The 21860-nt window shown below is 38.2% G+C and overlaps 1 protein-coding gene across 3 annotated transcripts in view; it reads left to right on the forward strand.

The window, feature by feature from the left end:
* Positions 1-19282, forward strand: part of LOC148021697 (DNA (cytosine-5)-methyltransferase DRM2-like) — a 130053-nt gene extending 110771 nt beyond the window's left edge. The window contains exons 8-11 of one of the 3 annotated variants that reach the window (XM_087697190.1): positions 15886-15977; positions 16371-16494; positions 16686-16780; positions 16946-17528. In XM_087697190.1, the coding sequence (XP_087553316.1) occupies positions 15886-15977; positions 16371-16494; positions 16686-16780; positions 16946-17044 (410 nt within the window). In that variant the 3' untranslated portion in view covers positions 17045-17528. Of the gene's footprint in view, positions 1-15885; positions 15978-16370; positions 16495-16685; positions 16781-16945; positions 17529-17572 lie in introns of those variants that run through there. The other 2 variants (XM_087697188.1, XM_087697189.1) reach the window with 2 other exon arrangements.
* Positions 19283-21860: the final 2578 nt, after the last annotated feature.

A 21860-nucleotide genomic window follows, 5' to 3' on the forward strand; every position in this document is an offset into this window, starting at 1 on the left:
ATACAAAGAACATATCCAAGTTTCTTGAGATTGAGGTAGACAGACACTCTTTTAGGTAGTAGGTTATTGTGACATGGCAGCTTGATCAGTGATTGCGATGCGATGACTTTGGGCATTAGGCAGCAGATTGCATGCGTTTCGGAGCCAAGGCGGCTTAGCCGGCAGAACCACAGGTGGATGCTGACGGTTTCACACGGGTCCAGCAACGACAGAGAGGGAGACGGCGAGAGGGGCCCCACGAGCCCCTCGGACAGCCACGACAACAGAGAGCAAGAGGGCATGCAATGGGTACCCGTCAGAACCCCCTGCGGCACCCCAGCTCCCACTTGTCCCACCCAGCAGGATGACAGGCCTCTACTCCCACCACCCACTGAGGTATCTCAGTCTCCCCACCCAAGATCCCCCGGTCCCCATGTCCCCCCGTCCCCCCCCCCCCCCCCCGCCCCCGCTCATGGATCCTGTCATGAGGACATGTATTTTTGAAACTTCACTTAACACGTGGATTAATTTTTAATCACATGATTAAGTAAATGTTGCACATGTGAGGTGCAACTGGGGCTAAAGTAAATTTACGAGCTTGGGACCCGAAGAAATCATGAGATGTCAAAGGCAAAAGTTGCTGTAAGTTATACTGCAGAGGTATTTGGTGCCAATTGTTGGCCTAGGTCATCCATTTGGCCATAAGTGTCAGTTGGTGACGCTAGAGAAGTAGCGTTAGATGGTATCTAACGCCAATCTGATGGTCAAAGATGACGTAGAGACACTCGAAAATGGAAGTTACCTGGCCAATTTAATTTTTGGCTAGTCATATTATTTTTCAGGACATCGAAATAATTATTAGATTAATTTTTCAGTATTTAAAGATTGGAAATTAATATTTAATTATGAAAAATACTGAAAAAACAATTTGGGAAGGCTGCCACTTGTCAAAAATGCCCATGCAAGACTGAAAAACGTCTTTAGAGGCTGGAGAGAGGCATTTTTATAATTTCACCTTGCAAGAGAGAGAGGAGGGGAGGTTGCTGGTCTGATTTGCAGCCATTGGAGGACCTTTTGAGGTTGCCAAGGGCAAGAGAAGACCAATTAACAGGAGGAGATAGCATCTACAGGCTGTTGACATAGGGCAACAGCAGTAAATGACTGATTTTCTTCAATTCTTTGCATCTACAAGCTGTTGTGGTAGGGCAGCAGCTGCATTTGATTGATTTTCAGTCATTCTTCGCGACAAAACTCTGAATTTTCTCTTTCTACAGCTTTCCCTCTCATCTTCCAGCCATTTCACAATCTTGCTTTGAAGATCTCAGCATTTGGGCCCTTGGAGGTTGAGAAATTGCATATTTCTTTGCTGTAAACCCTAATCTATAGCAAAAATTAGGGTTTAGCAACTGCCTTGGGAAGAGTGCCAGAAATCGGAAGCTCCAAGACTTGGATTCAATAGGGCTGAAGCTATTTTTGGCCTTTTCAAGTGGAGGGACCAACAAATAATTGAATTTGGGCATTTTCCATCTCCATCAAAGCGGGGGAAGGCCAATTGATTGCCCGAATCAAGGGGCAAATCGGATTAAAGACTTGTTGGTGATTCATCATAGCAAGGGGAGTTGGAACACTGAAAGGGATTGGGAGAATCCCATTGTAAATCAACTTCTTCTTCAATAAAGCTAAAGAAACACCAAAAGGGGCACCAATTTTGGGGCCAATCGGGTGTGCATTGTCCAAGATCAGTAGGTAAATTTGTATTTTCAGATTTGCACTAATTGTTTGCCGCCGTAATTAAGTTGTAATAAGGGATTTACCGCCCATCCACGGAAGGAAGGCTGGTTTTAGGGTTCCATTGCCGGAATACCACTCAATCCCTTGATTTGGTGCACCCGAGGGAACTGATTGCAAGCCAAAGCTTTGTGCTGGTGCTGATTTTTACTCTCAGCTGAGAAATTACAGCAATATGTCTTCGTACAGTGAGATGGATTCAAGCAATGATAATGCTTCTCAATATGAATATTCACATGGTAATGAAGCAAATGCAATGCCTGACCTTGGACCATGGACAACAAGCTGAAAATGTTGCTGTTGGGCAAGATGCACGGCCTTCAGGGCATAAGGAGGCTGCTAACCAGCAAAGTGAAGAGGAATTTGATGACCAGTTCAAGAATCGGATAAGGACAGCAGCAAATTTCTTTGCTGAATTGGCAAAGGATCCTCAATTTACCCGATTTTTGAATGCTCCAAAGAAGGACAGCAAAGGCAAGAAGAAGAAGACGCCTTCTACACCTTCGGGACAGCAAGATGCACCGAAGATAATTCCAAACCCTTCACTTGAAGCTCCCAAAGATGCCAATGAAATAAAATAGTTGATACCTACGGGGCAAGGAATCCAAATGCAAGGCCATCATGGAAGTGCCAATCCAATAGATTTTGGACAGCCAGGTGTGGATGCTATGATGGGGCAGCCATGATATTTTGGTGGAAGCACGATTTTTCATGCTATGGTTGGACAAGGATTGCATATGGGAATGTATGGCACAATCCCTATGGTATGCAACAACCAATGCATGGAATGCAAGGCCCAATGTATTCGAGTATGGTTGGAAATATGCAAAACCCTGTGTATGGCAGCATTGGCTTGATGCTTGGGGCACAAAGTAGCATGTTTGGTATTGCATTTGCACCCCGGAATGCTTATGGGGCTGAAGGAATGAATGTTGGTCATGCAAATGCTCCGTTTGGTGTTGGTTTTGATGTAAATTCAGCAAATGCACCTTATTTGCAACAGCCAGTGTATGACAGCTTGGCACCCAAAGGGGCAACAAAAGACTATGATGAGGGTGGAAAATGAGTGAAGTTTGAGTCCTTCAGCAGTGTACAAGATAGGCTTAAAGCTTTGACTTTCATTCAGCAATTTGATGTAGTCTATTCAAGGGAAACTTCACGGAGTCCTCAAAGATTCGAAAGGCGGCCACTTTCTTGAAAGGAAATGCATTACAGTGGTGGTCCACTCTTTTGATGCAAGGTAGAGCACCGTCAACATGGGTAGAATTCAAGCAAATGTTTGCATCGAATTGGTTGACAAGTACCTTTGAGGTGAACATCATGACAGCTTGGAATAAGCTGGATACTAAGGAATGTAAGAATTTAAAGCAATATAGTAAGAAGTTTTGGGATGCATTACTGCCTATTACTTCTTATCGCCCCGTACCCCTTTATGAGCAAGTGGAAAAATATGTTTGTGGGCTGCCCAAAGGAATCATGGATTTTGGCATTAAATCCACCGTGTCTAGCATGTCTCAGCTTATAGAGATTGCTTCTACAGTCGATGCTTTGCTGCGTGGGAAGGATTCGGGTTTCCTAGAGAGTGGGGGAAGTCGAATTAAAAGTTGTTTAAGGATGAGAAAAGGGGAAGATCTGGAAATTAGCTTGAAAGGAGGCCAAAACAACAAAGAAAGGGCTCGAAAACATTGGCACAACGTAGGGAATTGATGGTTGCGATGTTGTTAGTGATCAACCCAATGATGATGCTACTGAGTTGTGCAGAGCATGGGGAAAAATTAGGGATCAATATGCATTGATTTTCTTTGATAATGGTGCACGAGCCAACTTCATCTCTGTTGACATGGACACCTGTCTAGGCATTAGAGAGGATGAGATGGGACCATGGGGAAAGTTGGAATGGCATGTAAAGGCCATGCAGAGCCTGTCACACCGCTCATTGGAAAGCTTTGGTTGCATATACAAGGATATGTGGACAACGAAGAGTTCTTCATTGCTCCACTTGAGGGTTATGATGTACTGCTTGGTATTCCATGGCGTCATTGTATGCATGTAGTGATCAATTCTTGTGTAAAAAAGATCACTATTGAGCATAAGGGAAAGGTACGCACACTTGATGTAAGGTTGAAAGGTGAATCTGTTCCTGCTGTATCTGCAGGTGCCATTTCTGAGGTAATGAAAAATGATCTTCTAGCGTACTTGATTTTTATCAAGGATAAAGATGATGGTGAGAATGTTGGAAACATATCTAAGTTAGAGAAGGATCGCATGCCATTTCTGAAAATGTATGCTGATTGCTTCTCTCAGTCACTTGCAGGGCAGCTACCGCTTGAAAGGCCATAAGATCATGTCATAGATCTTATCCTTGGAAGTAGCCCACCTGATAAGTCACCCTACAGAGTCAATGCAGCCCAATAGGAGGAGATTATGAGTCAGGTAAATGAACTGTTAGAAAAAGGGTTGATTAAGCCCAACTCATCTGCTTTTTGTTCTCCAATGCTTTTAATGCAGAAAAAGGATGGTTCATGGTGTATGTGCATTGATTATTGTACTCTAAATAAGATCACAATAAACAATTTCTTTCAGATTCCTTAGATCAATGATGTTATGGATAGATTACAAGGGGCAACCATATTTAGCTGTATAGATTTGAAAAGTGGGTATCATGAGATACGCATTAGACCAGAAGATGTGCCTAAGACAGCTTTTAGGACATCTTTTAGATTGTATGAGTTTCTTGTTATGCCTTTTGGACTTGCGAATGCTCCTGCCACTTTTTATGGGATGATGGATCATATCTTCAGGCTACATAGAGGATTTGTGGGCACTTTCTTTAATGACAGGATTGTCTATTTAAAGAACGATGTAGAGCGTAGAAAACACTTGGATATTGTGTTCAATGAACTGCATGACCATAGGTTGGTTATCAATGACAAGAAAAGTGAATTCTTCTTGTATGAAATCCACTTTTTGAGGCACATATTGTATCAGCTGATGGTATTTGCATGGACTTTGCAAAGGTTGAAGCAATATGATCATGGCCATCCATTGAGGAATGTGCATGAGATCCGCAACTTCTTGGGTTTATGTTCTTACTACAAGAAGTATGTACACGGGTTTGCTGAAATTGCATCTCCATTCCATGACATGCGGAAGAAGGATGTGCCATTTAGATGGACAATAGTGGAATTTTCAGCATTTGAAAAGTTGAAGGAAAAGATGACTTCAGATCCTGTGCTTGTGTTGGCCGATCTAAGAAAGTCATTCATAGTTCAATGTGATGCATGTGGTAACATCATTGGGGCTGTTCTTATGCAAGATGGTCGCGTTGTGGCTTATGAGAGTTGAATTCTCCACGGTGCAAAAAAGAATTTGTAGGTTTATGAGAAAGAGCTCTTGGCTGTAATTCATGCACTGCCTATGTGGAAACATTATTTGTTGGGGGCTGATTTTACAGTGTAGACAGACCATCAAACTTTGAGGTACTTTTTGATGCATACAAAGTTGTCAGAGAAACATATGAGATGGGCAAACTTTCTCTCTATGTCTCATTTTCAGATTGTACATATTGATGGTAAAAAGAATGTTGTGGTTGATGCACTGTGACGTAAGCCACAAATTTCAGCCATTAGGAGGGTTTATCACACTGAGTTGGATGCCATGAAAGAGCAATGTGCTATTGATTCGGACTTTGCTAATGCTTATGATCAGCTTTGCAATGGCCAAAGGCTTGAACACTTTGTGCTAAGAGATGGATTTTTGATGATGCATGAACAACTATGTGTCATAAAGCAGTTAAGGCCTAGAGTTATCACTGAAAGTCATGTTTCTCCGTATGTAGGACATAGAGGTATTGATGCCACGGTCAAGGTAGTGGAGCATTTCTTTTATTGGCCAACTTTGAGGCATGATGTAGAATAGTTTGTTAAGACATGCATCATATGCTAGAAGGAAAAGGATGATAGGCAAAAGATGCCGGATTTGTTGCAGCCCTTGCCTATTCCAAATAGGCCTTGGCAAAGCATTTCAATGGACTTTATTTTTGAGCTTCCTAAGACACCTACAAGGAATGATGGGATATGGGCTATCATTTGCAGGTTTAGCAAACAAGCCCATTTCATTCTAGTGAGGAAGAAAATAAAGGTTGATCATATGGCATGATTGTTTTTGGAGCACATCTTTAAGTATCATGGTATGCCAGAGTCGATCATTAGTGATCGAGACCCCCGGATGACCAGTTTATTTTGAAAGGGATTTTTTAAGAATATAGGTACCATGGTGAAATTCTCATCATTCTTCCATCTGTAGAGAGATGGTTAGTCTGAGGAAGCAAATTCCACAGTTTTAGATCTTTTGAGGTGCTATGTTTCAGACCACAAGACACAGTGGGAGCAGTATTTACCCTTGGTTGAGTTTGCTTACAATAACATAGTGCATAGTTCTACGGGCAAAGCTCCATTTGAGGTGGTTGAGGGTGGCAAGAAGGTACCATCTATTCTGCAAACTAAGGATAAGTTCTCTAAGGCTGATCGTTATGTGGAAAACTTGGATGTAGCCTATGCAAAGATGAAATATGGACTTCAGAGATCGCAAGAAAAGCAAAAGAGGGCAGTTGATTGCCATAGACGTGCTTTGCAGTTTGCAGAGGGTGATTATGTATTGCTGTGTTTTGAAAAGGCAAGGTTGAAAAAGATGAAAGGAACAGAAAGATTGTATTCGAAGTTGAGTATGAGATTTAGTCCCAGTCCCATCTTGTTCATTATTGTCTTGTTCCCATGTTAGAGCCCTCTCTCATAGTGAGGGAATGGAGATTCGTGTCCCCTTTCCCAAAACCCATTTCATATTACCATGTCCCATCCCACATCCCCCCTTCCCAAAACAAAAAGAAAAAAAGAAAAAGAAAAACTAAAAAATTCAACCTCTAAGCAATATGGACCACCTTCTCACTTGTCGGACTGGATGCATGATGGACATTAATTGACAATCTGGTGTATAGTTCTCTCACCTTAGTACTCTTATTTGCACCACACAATAGTAACATCTTCCCTAGACATGTTGAGTGACCTTCACCCAAGCCTCTTGATTCTAGATGGGGTTAAAGGCCTGATTGATAGCTTGGCTGATGGAGGCTTACTCCACAATTCAAGGAGTGAACATCAACCCTCTATGATACCCATGGGCTAGTATGGCTAAGTGGGACTTGTCTATTAAACTAGCTACCAAGCACCCTTGCATGGCATCCAGTTTCCCCTCTCAGTTGTCTTGGACCACGCTGAAGAAGAGCTTGCTTGGCAAACCCTAGAATTTCCCCATGAGCATACATATTGTATCTTAGAACATGAACAACTTTCACTTCAATGGAGTGCAAGGTTTGAGGAAGCTGATTATTCGACTAGGAGGTGCACTTAGCTGTGCTGGATGCATTGATATTCATCTACTTCCCAACCACAAGCTTTCTATCTCCTAGGCAAGCATTATTGGGAAGGTTCTTCCAAGGGGCTCTACAATTATTGGGGGTACAACATTGGCACGTGTGGATGGAGTGGAGGGTGCACTTCAATCGACTTAAGTCCATTGTTCTATGTGTAAGACCATGGGATGGTCAGCGGAAAATGGAAACAATGGGTTGGAATTATAAGGATGAGTTAGGAGATTTTATGATTGTATTTTACTTGAGTATTTACTTTTAGATTATAGAGTTAAAGAATCCTTGAGTAGGAATAACCTCTAGATGATTGTAAAGTAAGTGTAATGTTACAAATATACTCGACATTGTCATATTTAAGTTTAAACTTAGTCAATATTAATAAGATAAACTTTTCTTTTAAATCAAAATAAGATTTCTTTATGGAATGCTTTGCTATTTTCTTTATATAGTCAAATTTTGGAAAGCTTTCCTTGCTTTTTTTTTTTTTTTTTCACAATAACATGACCATGCGAAAATTGGAGAATAGGCCAAAAAGTTAGATTTATTGTTTCTCACTTATCTAGAATCGATCAGAGCTTTATGAGTCGTTTTGTGGGTGTTGGCACATTCTAGACACAATGGTGATATTAAAATGCGAACATTTAGCACACATGAATCTCTATAGCTATTGCATCAATCCTCAAGAGACCTTCTCATATGGGTAACGTAGTTTTTGATTGGTATTTATATCTCTTTTACGTAAAACATGATGTATGAATGCATATATCTATGTAACACAATAATTTCATAATGGAGAATGACAAACCATGGCTTTTGTCATAGGGAAGTTGAGCCATATTGTGTGTTTTCTCTTTATTCTTTTTGAATTTGTTAACATATATAATGCCTTTTATATTCATGAGGTTATCCATATCTAAGATTTCAGATGCTAGGCTTGCCACTTGATCTGCTACGTAACATTGGTATCAAAGCATAGGGTGATTGGAGAGTTCATCAACATCAAAGGAAGGCTTCATCACATCCATAGAAGGCTCCATCATCTTCGATATCAAGCATCATCTCTTTGTCCATTGGTCCATAGCAAAATGTATAGGTCATGATTCAAAAATCACCACAAAACCCTTTTTTCCCTTCAACACAGTGGGTGAACTTCCTCTTGAGAGGCCCAAACTATCTCCTACTCAAAAGCATCTTCTAGTGTCAAATACCACTTTGAAGAGTGGTTTTTGGCATCTTGGTGGTTTTTGTCTAGGAGTAGATCCACCACTTGTTGTTGCCATTGATGTTGAGGCGCTACCTTTCATGCTCCAAAACCACCCATAGGTCGCTTTCTCTTTGCTATTCTTCCTCTAGTCTCAAATGGAGGTTTGCAATTGTTGCTGCCATCACTTGCTTTCTTCGATGGAGAGGCAGGCCAAGTTTTAAAGCATATTAAGGCTTAACATTTTATACTTGTATTAAGGCTTAGTTAAAACCTTATCTACAACTTAAATATATTTAAAAGCTCTAATGGCTAGTTTGCACTCATAGCCTTGTTCTTGGGCATACTATGAGCTGATCCCAATATAAAGAAACTTATCAACATTACTTTTATTGTTTTTGGAGCCATAAATGGTCCATATGAAAAATTCTAGTAGTCTACTGATTCCAACCTTAAAATTTTCTAAATTAAATTGCTCTTACTACAACTGTATTTCTTAGTGCTTAAGCTCAACAAATAGATGCTAAAATTAGTAAGCGTACTTTAAATTTCATACTTTTGATGGTACTAAAGATGGTTCTCATGTTTTTCTTTTTTGGGTAGCCAATTTGATGATTGTTTTCATGGTGAGAAATGTTCCAACCAAGAGAATATTAAATGTGCGTATTATCTGCTGGATGATAAAGCTTCTTTATGTTGGAGTGTCACTTGTAAAGAGCGTCAATTGATCTCTTATTTGGGACCCTTTCAATTAAAGATTCTTGACTGTTTGCTTTAAGCACAACTGTGAGATGTTCTTGCTCAAGTTGATCGAGAAACAATTTCTCAAAAAAGAGAACATTTTTGGAGTTCTTTACTATAATTGTGCATGATAGAGAACGTATTTGATGTATTAGTTAAACATCAAGAGGTTATTGTCTTTAGCAAAATAGATCTCAAATTTTGATATCATCAAGTTCGAATGGCTACATCTTACATTTATAAGACGGCCTTCAAAAATTTGATCATCATGAGTTTTTAGTTATGTGCCGTTTGGATTAATCAACACCCTGGTGGCTTCTTTTAGCTGTAGGTTGTTGAAAGGTTGTTGAAAAACACATGGAATAAGGGAGTATGAAAAAACATTTCATACTTGCTCTTCTTTGGGGAAAAAGAAAACATGTTTTGCTTTTTAGATTTCGAGAAAGCACTTACAATTGTTGGTTTAGATATTTGAGTCTTGAGTCTCGAGTCTTGAAAATGGTTGATATGTTAATGATGAATCTTCTACTGTGGAGTATAAATGGTTTAGTCGATTTATTTTGGGATTGGCATATTAGGCTATATGTAAATACAATTAATTAAAATTTTTACTTAGGTTGTTGATGAATTTCCTTAGTCTTGTATATATGGCTAGATTCATTTACATGATTCCTAATAGTATGAATAAAAACTTAGGGCAATATATGATTTAGCAGCAAGGTCTGAATTATATTCCAATCATGCTTTCATACCCGTTTATGTATGCAGTCTTTGCTTTCTTTATCTTTGACAATGTTGCTTGAGCAAGGATTGCTTTTTGTTGGGGTGAAAGTCAACAAAAATCTTTTCATTTATTAAAGCATGCCCCATGCAATTATTTTGCAATTGCTTGATTTTACTTTACCCTTCTTTTTAGTTGTCACTAATGCAAGCGGTTCAGATCTTGATGCTCTTTTGATGCAAGATTAGGTTTTTCAAGTTGTAAACTTGGGAGAATATGTTTCTAGGAAGCACTTGTTTCTATAGCTAGAGGAAGGATGGCTTTAGATGGTATTTCCTTGATATCAGGACAACACGTTCTCAAGGGGATGATGAACTTAAATGGTTCTTTCTCGAATGAAAAGTTGATGGGGTCAGTTGTTCTTTCCTAGCAACTAGGTTTGTTAGCATGTATGTTTGTGTCTTTCACTTCCAAGTGATTCTATGATATCTATGCTAACTAAATGTGGCGTTTATGTGTAGGAGTTTTGTGCATACTCGTTTCATTAAGATACCTATGGAGTATCCCTGATCTATTTATTTATATATTGTTCGTATGGATCTTTTGGACGATATGTAATGAATGTATACGTGGATTTTCATATATAAGTCTTTTTAACAATTCAATCGTCCGTAGGACCTTATTTGGGATAATTATTTGTTTAATATTTTTATTGAGTTTTTTTTTAAATGTCTATGTTTTGAACATCGAAATTGATTTTGTATGAGTATAAATGAATTCATCATTTCATATGCATGTTAAGAAATGCAAAGTAAATGTGATCATTTGCTTTTGTATTTCTAGCTCTTCTATCTAAAAGTATGAGGGGTGTGTGTGTGTGTGTTACACTATATTTTCATAATGGAGGATGGCAGACCATGGCTTTGTTGTGGGCAACCCGATTGTGTCTTTTCTCTCTATTCTTTTTGAATTTGTTAATTTATATACTTTTCTTTTAAGTTTTGTGAGGTTCGTTACACGATTTGGTAAGCAACATCATTAGAGGATTGCATTTTTCTCCCTCCATCTTGTGGCTATCTACACACCCTAGTGTGGGCCATGATCTTTATTCTTTTCTTTTGGAATTGACACCCATGATTTCCAGATTCTACCTAGGCTGGAGCCTTGGATTTTCAGCTATGACTTAGTGGCTGCAGCTTTGCATCTTGTTTAGTATAGAGATGGGGATAGTATTCTCTCTCTCAAAGCCCAGGATCATGCACATCTTCTCATTCCCATCAGCATGGATGTGGAGCTCTCTGAGGTTAAGTTCCGAGTACTCTCAGCTATCACCTTGTCTACTTTTCTTCCTCATAGGTTTTTTCTCGGGTGGAGTTCTTAGATTACAAATGCTTTCCTCATCGGGGGACCCTTGCCAACTGTCCTTATTGGGCATTTTATTGTGTTTATATTCCTTGTACATTTAAAAGCTGTACGCAGATGGAGAATATATCTTCCCTCTTAGGGCACCTTTTTGGGCATGAGAGGGGGTGTAGAGCAATCAAAAGTTTCACATGAATTAACAATTAATTATCATGCAATAAGACTTAATTTTGGTCTTCAATAACAGCACAAAAAGACTTACTTTTCATTTATTGACCCTTATTTCGCATGTTAGGATAATTGCACTAAAATCCCTTTAAATAGACGTGTTGTGAGCATTTATTATACTCCCACTAATTTATTTTCAGGTCAGTTTACCAACTTTATCTTCTTCAGCTACCCATTAGCACTCTCCACTGCTGTCCACACCCCTTCAAACAGGATATCTTAGTCCGTGGAACCTTCTGGAGTATTGCCAGTCTTACACGAGGTCTCTGCATGTAGATGATCTGATTTAGAGGGTTCCCACAGCTCAGATATGATAGCAAACACCTTGCACTGCTGCCTGCAATCTCTCTCCATCATGGGGTCTTGTTTCAGATCATTCTTCAGCTGTGAGCTGCTTCCCAACTGTTCGAGTTCACTCAGCACAGTGTCTGCATAAGCAAACCCTGCATTTTACTGATTACAGGCCACACCTAGCATTCCTCAAGCCTCCCTTAGCAGTTGCCTATATCAGCATCATCTGTCTTTAGTATTTGCTGGCCTGTTCCTGTCAGCTACAATGGCAATTTGCCAACAGTAGGCTACTTTGCTTGTTGTTTGACTCTTGAAAGCACTCTCATACTAGTGGTAATCATTTCTTCTCAACGAGGTTTCCTTTTGCTAATTCTGAGCACTCATCTTCATCTAGAGCAGCTCTCATCTTTGTCAACACCTATAGCTCCTGGGGATTGTGTTTTGCTCTCTCTATTGCTTTTCGCCATTATCCAGTGTCTTGTTCAACATCTCCAATGCTCCGAGGACTATGTTTTGCTCCCTCCACAAAGCATTTCTTGATAGGTGTTTGTCGCTTGGTCAATTAGGAAAGTGCAATCATCTTCAAGCTTTGATCAACATTGTTGATGTGAGGTCTGGTAACCTCGGTATGGATCCCACAAACATGAAACATTGAGGCTCCATTGTATCATCATTATACATAATACATAATTCATTTATCTTGTGTTTTTGAGTTTTGTATCTCAATGTTTGTCGTACGCATTCTATATTCCTCCTTGTAAAGCTACTGTTCCTTTAAAAGATAACCATTGCCTTTGTAGTATTGATAGGTTCTTGGGTATCTCGATGAGCATCTATTGATTGATGCCTTGGCTCCTTTGGGGTGGTACTCCTCAGGGTAAAAAGAAGTGAGCTTTGCTTGGCAGTCCCTCTTGGTTTCCATTTTAGGTGTGAGAAGGGCTACATATTAAATCTTTATTAGCTCACTAAACAGCCCCAAAAATAAAAATACATAACGATACTTCAATGTCCTATAAGAAAGCAATCATAAGAATGTGAATTTTAACTTGATGCCTTAGGACACTTAAGTTGTGACACTTAAATTGTGTGCATGTGAGGTTCTGTTGGATGAGTGTTGCGGTGATAGATAACCCTAGCTTAGGTAGCAGGGAACATTGGCAGAAGTTGTTATGGATAGGTGCCAGTGGAGTACCTAGGAGAGATCTTGCTGAGGGATATTAAAATTTCCTTCGGAAAGGAATTTTGGTGTAATGGGGTTAGAGATTTAAGTAATTTAATGTCCTAGACTTAAGGTTTATGAAAAGTTTCAGTACTTTTAGGTTCAAAAAGGTCAGGAATTTAAAACTGAGGGTTCATATCATTTAATGTTATTTTAAATGAGGGAAGGGCCAAAAGGGCTATGCAGCTCAAATTTGCATGTGGCGGCTCCAACAAAAATAGAAATTTGCCAAATGTTACGTTTGGGTCAGTTTTGGATTGCATGCTAATGTATCTTTCATGTTGGGCGTTGTCTCCTATTCTTGGCTGTTTGGGGCAGATTTGAGGGTGGAGAGCTCAATTGTGAGAGGGGAGACAATTGCTGAAGCATCAAGACAGTAGGGCAACTTGATTTGGAGCTGATTCTAGGGCTATAATCAGCCATGCAACAACAATGGGGCAATTTGGGGCTTAATGTGGCCGGTCATTTGGGACCTGCACTCTAAGTGTTCAAGGCTTGATTTTTACTTGAACATGCTTGTGATCAAGGGAAATTTGGGGATAATTGCTACTAGTCATTATCCTAGGTGTTGGAAATCAGAAATTTCTCTCTTGTTCTTGTTCATTCTCTCTTAACTATTTCACGTGCATGCTGAATTTGCCAATGTAAGTTGAAAATTCAAGCCTCAGATTTGAACTTGATATGTTGTGGATTGTTGATTTGGTGTTCTGAGTGTGTAACTAGCAAGAGTTAGGTCTGCATGGTAGTATTAGAATGCATCCATGCATGCCTTTGTGATTGAAGAATCTTTGGAGGAAAAGGGAATCCTCCGAGAGTGTTCCTCTTGGATTTGGATCCTAGGAGAGCGATCCCTCTTGGAATTTGGGTAGGGCCATACCCTTTTTGGGGATTCGAGTCAGTTCTTAGTTGTATAACCGCAACTTGGAATTAAAGTAAAAAGAAATATTGCAAGAGATGCCAACATTTTGTGGCCAATCAATTGTTGCTTGTGTTAAGTTGAAGGGCGATTCTAGCCATAAGTGGTACAGAGTGTTAAATTTTCTTTATATTATTTATTTATGAATTAATTACTTGCTGTAAACTGATGTGAATCAGTTTATTTTAGGGTCTCACCACCCTTTTGTAAACAGAAAGGCTGGTTTCATGGTTCTATGGCTGGGATACATCAACTCTCTTGAGTAGGTGGACTGAGACAGTTGATTGCAAGCTAGGATCCCAAGCAGTTGACTGAAATTGTATTCAATTGTCACAAAATTCAGCATGCACATCTTCTTTTGCAATGAAGAATCACATTATGGTGATACCTCATATTGGTTTTGTTGACGAAGTTGGGACTTCAATGCATAGAGATGTTGAAAATAAGCAAGAAGAAGAGGATTCAAATGCATGGGAATCATGCACACAATGTGCCTTTTGGATAGCAAGGTTCCTAATATGCAACATGTTAGACAATGCATTTGGTGTTCTTGGTATGTTTGATACATATGAGATTGAGTCTGGCCAACTAGATGCAATGTTTAATGTTGGTCAAGCTAAAATTGCAACAAATATAGCATTTTGCAACAATGTGAAAGTTCTAAGGATTTGGGTGATCCTAAGGGTAAAAGGCCTAGAACGTAGTGCAGGTTTTAAGGCAAAAGAGGTTGGAGGTAAAGTCTCCATGTGCTACTTTGTGAAATTTAGGCTTGTTTTACCTATGGATGGATGCAAATGGATGGAGAAGGGTGATTTGGGAAATCCTCCTTAGTGTTACACTTTGATGTGTTTCAGTCAAAGCTGACTTTGGATTTGGCTCATGTGGGCTCAGATGAGCATAGAGGGCCCAAAGGATTGCCTGATGTTCAATTGGGAGGTTACACCTTCCCTCCCCTAGAGATGGACAACTTGATTATATAGTAAATCTCAAATATATTTTGTTTGCATACAAGGTATTGTATGTAGTTAGTATTTTTGCCATTGGGATTACTATCTTGTGGACTAGTCATTGTGGATTGGTATGGTGATGTGTATAGTTTGCACCTAAGCTCTAAAACCTAATACATTCATTGCATTTGTTGGATCGATGTGGCAAAAGATGGCCTCAATGTGCCATCAGCCAAACACGTCACCTTTGAAGGCCTCAAGCCGGCCTTTGATCTGGATTTAAGAATGAGGCATGGTGGAAGAAAACTTTTTTGAAGTTGTGGCCAATGGATGTCACATGTAAAGAGAGTTCCTTTGACAAGATATTGTAGCACTGCTCCCTAAAGCTAGAAAAGGGCAAGAGATGTGCAGAGTCAATTGAAGATTTATTTGATATCTAATTCTGTGGTTTTTTCTATCCTCCTGCAAAGCAATCCGGGGAAACTCTTTCTGACAATCTGACTACCTATATCCCTTGATAAGTAGCAAAAGATATTCCTGCTCATCATTTTCTTTTCTCTTGTTTGAATTTAACCTTAGATTTAATTTTTGTAATCAATAAACTCTGGACAAATGTCTTGAACAAAAAAGAGAATGCTCTTTTGTATGTGCAAATTTACATATATCTATGCATAGCAACTATGTTCTAGAAATTGAAGTGGATTTATATCCACCTGTTGAGGATTTAATAGGTTGGATATGACAAGGATGGATGTTCATTACTCTGTTACTGCAGACTGCACTGGTGCTATGTATAAATTTCTTATCATTCCATAACAAGAGCACATCTCTTGTTGGCATGTCTATGACTCTCATTCATTATAGAATATGATGTGTTTTTATATCATTATAGCCTACTGTTTTTATAATTCTTATTGAGAACTGGAAGGTATGGTGTGATTTGTTAATCAAGTCATGTGTATGGCTGAAATTTTGGATTTTCTATAATGCTTTTTGAAACTGGGCAGCTTTACTGTGTTGCTAGTATTGGTGAGTTCAAAAACTTTAAAAACTTTTTACACCTACAGGCAGCATTGATTTTGACGATCTGTTGGAGCACCTCATAAATTCTGAGAATGTCGCTCCACCATCTGAACAAGAGTGCAAGTTTTGGAATGAAGTATGTTGGACAACTCTTTTATAATTTCTCTCACCCCATTACAACGGGTAAAAGAAATGCATAGTAATTCAGGTTTTTCATCTGTTTACAAGCTTTTAGCATGTTAGTCATAAGAGTTGCAATAGCTTCAAATTAGTAAGGCTATTTGGCTCCTTGCATCCAGCCATGATTTAATAATCTGCTCATGTTTTCTGTAATCAACATGTATGGATGGCATAAGGTTCTAAAACTTAAAAATTTGAGGATGTTCTGTTGTGAAACCTTGATTTTGTTATCAATTTATCTAGTGAAGTGAAAAGGAGGTTTTATTGTGCATAAGAAGATGTCTGTTGTTTCAATCTGTAAGCTTTGGTGAGTTCTATTTCTATACTGACTTTATGCCATAACCGTCAGATGGACTGGCCTGAAGACAATGACAGTGATGAAGAAGAAGATAGTGAAGACCTTTTTCCATTCAAGAAACTAGAGAGAATGGGTTTCACATCATCTGCTATTAATAAAGCTATTGATAACTGTGGTAAGAGTATTAATGGGCTTCACATCAGCTGCTACTAGTAAAGCTATTAAGAAACTAGTGAGAATGGGGTTCACATTATCTACTAGTAATGAAGCTATTGATAACTGTCATAAGGTTGTTATGCACAGAATTACCAGTATCTTTAATCAACTTTATTGATGTGACACCATTTTGGAATGTGGAATTTGCAGACAGCTTGGATATTGAAGCATTACTGAGGTTCCTTACAGATGATGAAAATGTTGAATTACAAACAGAATCAGATGACCAGAAACAACAGGTTAAAGTAAGGCATCGCTCTTTATTTCAAGGTGGTCTTGTTTCAAGTAATCTTTTTATATTAAAAATTTCCAGATCCTTTTCAAGTAATCTTTTATAAAAACAAATATCAGATCCTTTTCTGGCCCAAGAAAGATTTGATAATAATGTTCTTAGCTAATGCTGTTTCCAGCATTGTTTTGTTGTGGATGGGATACAATCATGCAGCAGGTCTTCTACCTTGAATTTTGTCGATACTTTATCAATATCTGAAGGCTTTTCCAGTTTGTAGTAGTTTGCGGTTGTGTGAGCAGTCACATATCCATTATTGGACCATCTTAGGTAGTGTTGCTTCTTCACGAGAAGTTTAGACTTCAATGGAGTTAGAGTTGGAGAAGAATTCCACTACCGTGCTCAGAAACGTATTCGGTCTTTGTATGTGAGTGGAATGGGCATTCTCAGGGGAAGTTGTGGCAAGCTTGGAGGGGCCAGGGTGGTCATTAGTTTGGGAGAAGAATTCATAGCCTGAAAAGGATAATAATTTGCATATACCATGCTGAAGACATGCCCTCTCTTTTGTATGGGAGCAAGGAACATGATTCCCAGCTTATGTATTTACGGGGTTTCTCAATCCTTTGTCTATGACTTTGTGCATATTTGAACCTTTGAAAGAAATGGCATGGTTCATTATGTAAAATGCAGTATTGTTTCTGTAAAATGGTCTTCAAATATTCAAAGCCTACAGCATCATCTATGAAACAGAGTGAGAGAGTGAGGGGAGGGAGGGAGGCATAATCACTTGATTTCTTCCTCATTGCAGGGCAAGAAGATTCCTATGGCAAGAGAAGTTGAACACTCGTTTAAAATATCCAAGAGTGTTCAAATAACTAGACATGCTGGACCCTCACGAGGTATCTGTAGCAAAATATACTGGGCAGATGAAAGAGCCCTTAAGCTATGGTACAGTTACTTGGGCCTTAAAACAAAGATCAGCATTACTCCTGCTCTAGACTTGGATGAGAGTGCCAGTGAAGACTCTAGTGTTTTGTGGCTCGAGACGCAATCTATGAATGGAAAAACATCACATCCACATCTAAGTTCTATCCCACCCTTCAAGTTCAAAAAGGGCATGGGGTTTGGAATTCCTGGTTTTTTAAAAGGCAGGCCAAAACCATTGAATAGTTTGATGGAAGGCCCTCCCTTTTTCTATTTTGAAAATGTTGAGAATGTTCCCAATTCAGAGTGGGAGACCATCAAACGGCATTTTAATGGCATTGATCCAGAGTTCACAGACTCTAGATATTTTTCAGCATGCTTTAGGCCTCGTGGTTATGTTCATAACCTTCCAGTAGATGGAAGAAGGTTGATCCTTCCCCCTACTCCCATGACAATCTTCGAGGTGCTTCCGGAAACAAAGAAGTATTGGCCCCCATGGGATCCGAGAGAGAAGCTGAATTGCATAAACACACGGCGTGCCCCTAGCACTCTATGTGGACTGATTAGAAAAATATTTTCTTCCCACAAAGAAAGCGAGATACCTTCTTATCTTCAACAAGAGATTGTCCTGGCATGCAAAAGATGGAACTTGGTCTGGGTTAGCCCAGGCCAAGCTGCCCCACTTGAACCCCATGAGATTGAGCTGATGCTTGGATATGATCGTGATCACACTCGAGGCTGCTCTACCCTTTCAGATCGGTATGATGCATTGGGCAACTCATTTCAGGTCAATACTGTTGCGTACCATCTTTCACCACTGAAAGAATTATATCCCCAAGGTTTAACAGTTCTGTCCTTATTCTCGGGTCTTGGCGGGGCAGAAGTGGCATTGCACAAATTGGGTATAATTTTGAAGGCTGTTGTTATTGTGGAGATCAATGATAAATGTAAAAACATAATAGCCAGTTGGTGGAACAAAACAGGCCAAACAGGCCGCTTTCAAATGGAGGATGATGTTAGAGATCTTACTGATGATAAGTTGGCTGAGATTGTGGATGCAGTGGGAAAGATTGACCTCATAATTGGGGGAAGCCCCTGCAACAATCTCTCAGGCAACAATAGAGTGAGCAGGGTAGGCTTGGGTGGCAAAGAATCCTGTCTTTTCTTTGAATTTCCTAGGATTCTGAATAGTTTAAAACATATCATGCAAGCAAGAGGTTACTTTTGAGCTGTTCAAAACTGCACTAGCATGCAGAAAAGCAAAGGAGATGTAATCTGTATGAGATCCGGGTTTTAATGCACCTAAACTTCCAAGGTTCAAAGTTGATAAAAAGAAACTTGTCTCTACAATTACATACACTAAAATTTGAGGTTTTTATTTTTAAAATACTTAAAACTTGTTTAATCACATTCAAGGCATCACCTTTTGTTAGTGAAGTTTCCACATAAAGGCAACAAAAAAGTCAAATGTCCTAGATATCCTTACGTACTCAATAGTTCATAATGTGATACCTCATCCATTATTCGACCAATTAATTACAATGGATAATGGTCCCATAACTTGCAATTAACACTTATATTTACAAATCCTCCATCTAGTAGTTCCCCCTGTTTAGACCACAATATGGATTAGAAATATATTGTATGTATAATGTTCTTAAGTACATCTATCTCTTACCTAAACAAGGGCATGATACTTTGCAAACATAAGCTACCACTTCTAAACCCTCTAATCTTCTCAAAAGAAGTGACAAATAAATATGATTTCTAAACCCTCTAATCTTTACAAAAGAAGTGACATATAAATAGTACATCTATCTCTTGCCTAAACAAGGGCATTATACTTTGCAAACATAAGCTACCACTTCTAAACCCTCTAATCTTCTCAAAAGAAGTGACAAATAAATATGATTTCTAAACCCTCTAATCTTTACAAAGGAAGTGACATATAAATATGAAAACTTACCTAGAATATCTATATATTTTTCTCTTTGAATCAAAGAATTCTTCATTCAAAAATATTATTTATAAGTAACTCCTTTCAACTAGTTTATGTTTTAGGTTTCATGAGTTTATTTAGACACAAAGGAGATACACATGCAAATCTTCATTTAGAAGTAGAAACCTCCTTATTGTGGATGCTATAGGTGCCATCACCATCATCCTTCTCACATTCCTCATCACTAAGAAAATCTTTCAAAGAGGTATTATAATTGTTTTTAAAATCTTGTCATATAGACAAAGTAGATCCTTGCTTCACTCTTGTATTCAGATCAGCTATTCTCAACCCAAAACTCCAAAAGCCCTTTTATTTTATGGACTCTAATATTAGAGTCCCAAATATTGTATTTTTCATCAACCACCAATATTAGTTCCAAACTTTTATAATTTAGAACATCTTCAAGCCAAATAGCTCCATGCAAGTTGAAGTATTAGCACACATTCGAGGCTCTCCATCAATGTAAGTCACCCTAATATTAAAATCACAATGACGTGCATCAACAATAAGATATCTAGGTGAAAATGCATTGTCATTGACTTTTTTAGTTTGTTTTTGACATGATTTATGAATCACTTTTGCTTTACTTGACTTAGAACATAGTTATGTTATTTTACCCCACATAATATTTACGTCATTTGCCCTTCAACACTGTAGCTTTTTTACTCTTCAAGAAAAGGAATTCCACAATTGCAAGTGTTTTTTTTTTTTGTTTCATCTTTGTTTTCCTTGGTTCCTAACTCTCTTGTTGATAGGTATTACATCTTCCTTTGTATTTATGAGATTGTTTAAAATCTTTCATTATCTTCTAGTTAAAATGAGAAACTTTACATCCTTTCAAATTCAAGTGCAAAATCATTTTCTCTATATGTCAAACTACCAAACAAAGGCTATATATCTCCTCTCGTTGTGTTCTCTCCAATATGTATACGTGCATTCTTTCAATCCTAAATCCTATAATTTGTGTTAGAGTGGGCTTTGACCTCTTGAAAAAGTTGTCAATACCCTCTACTTGATTTTTCTTAGATTGGGACAGGATTTGATGAGCCTTTTGCAAAATCATAAATACAATGTGAAATGAATTAGTGTCATCATATATTTTATTTGGGTTCATTTTGACCTTCATTTTTACTATCGCTAGTGTTGCACATGTGATGTCATCCTTTGTGCAAAATTTTCGATAACAATCAATTTTGCAAGTAAGAGCTCTTCTACATAAGTAAGAGCCCTTACAGTCTCATTTACATTATGCTATATTAAGTAACATTATTTTATTCGAATAGTGGTTTTTGTATGGGTAATATGCTATTATTTAGGGTTTTTCAAAATAATGTTAGATTGTCTAAATAAATAGTTTTTTGATCAAAAGCTTTCAATTGAAAGACTTTCTACTAATAATATCTATAAATATCAATTGAAAACCATTTCCATTCTTCAAAAGCATTTTGATATGCTAATTCCTTTCTCTTGCCTCTCTCGACTATCATCTTATAGTTGCGTTCGACTTTCACGTTGGAGATTTGGTACTTGTTGAAGTTTTTTGAAATTATAATACTTTAATGTATTTTTAATTATTTTAAGTTTTAAATTCTATTTGAGATAAGTAATTTTGCTATGTTAGAGCTTTGTCTCACACTTCAAAAGTGTACACTTTATCTTTCTTTTTAATTTGATGTTTGTTAGAGGCTTGTCTTGTACTATAGAGATGGGTTATTAGGATTAGCCAATTACATTGTGTTGTGTTAGAGACTTGCACTCACATTCACAACATAACTTTTCAATATATGACTTATTTGAATTAGTATTGATAGCGTTCGAGATTTGCGCTTACATTATGATAGTAAGTTTAAGCAATTAAACTTTTGTTCTTGCTTGTGTTAGAGGATGGACTCACACTCCATGAATGAATAAAGACTTTGTGATACTTGTATTTGTACCTTGTTAAAGTTTAGTACTCACACTCACATTACAAGTGATATGCTTAGTTATTATTGTTGATAGCACTTGAGATTTACTCCAATATGTTATTATATATTTTAGTTTTTGGTATTTTTATTGTTTTCATTATCTTTTTTGTGTTAGAGTTTATCTCACACTTCAAAACTATTACTCTTATTTTTTTAAATAATAGTTTTATTGTGTTAGAGGTTTATCTCACACACTTGAAGAGTAT

Source organism: Lygodium microphyllum, chromosome 17 (genome assembly GCF_053477565.2).
Source record: "Lygodium microphyllum isolate KBCC chromosome 17, Lygodium_microphyllum_v1.1.10, whole genome shotgun sequence".
NCBI lineage: Eukaryota > Viridiplantae > Streptophyta > Polypodiopsida > Schizaeales > Lygodiaceae > Lygodium > Lygodium microphyllum.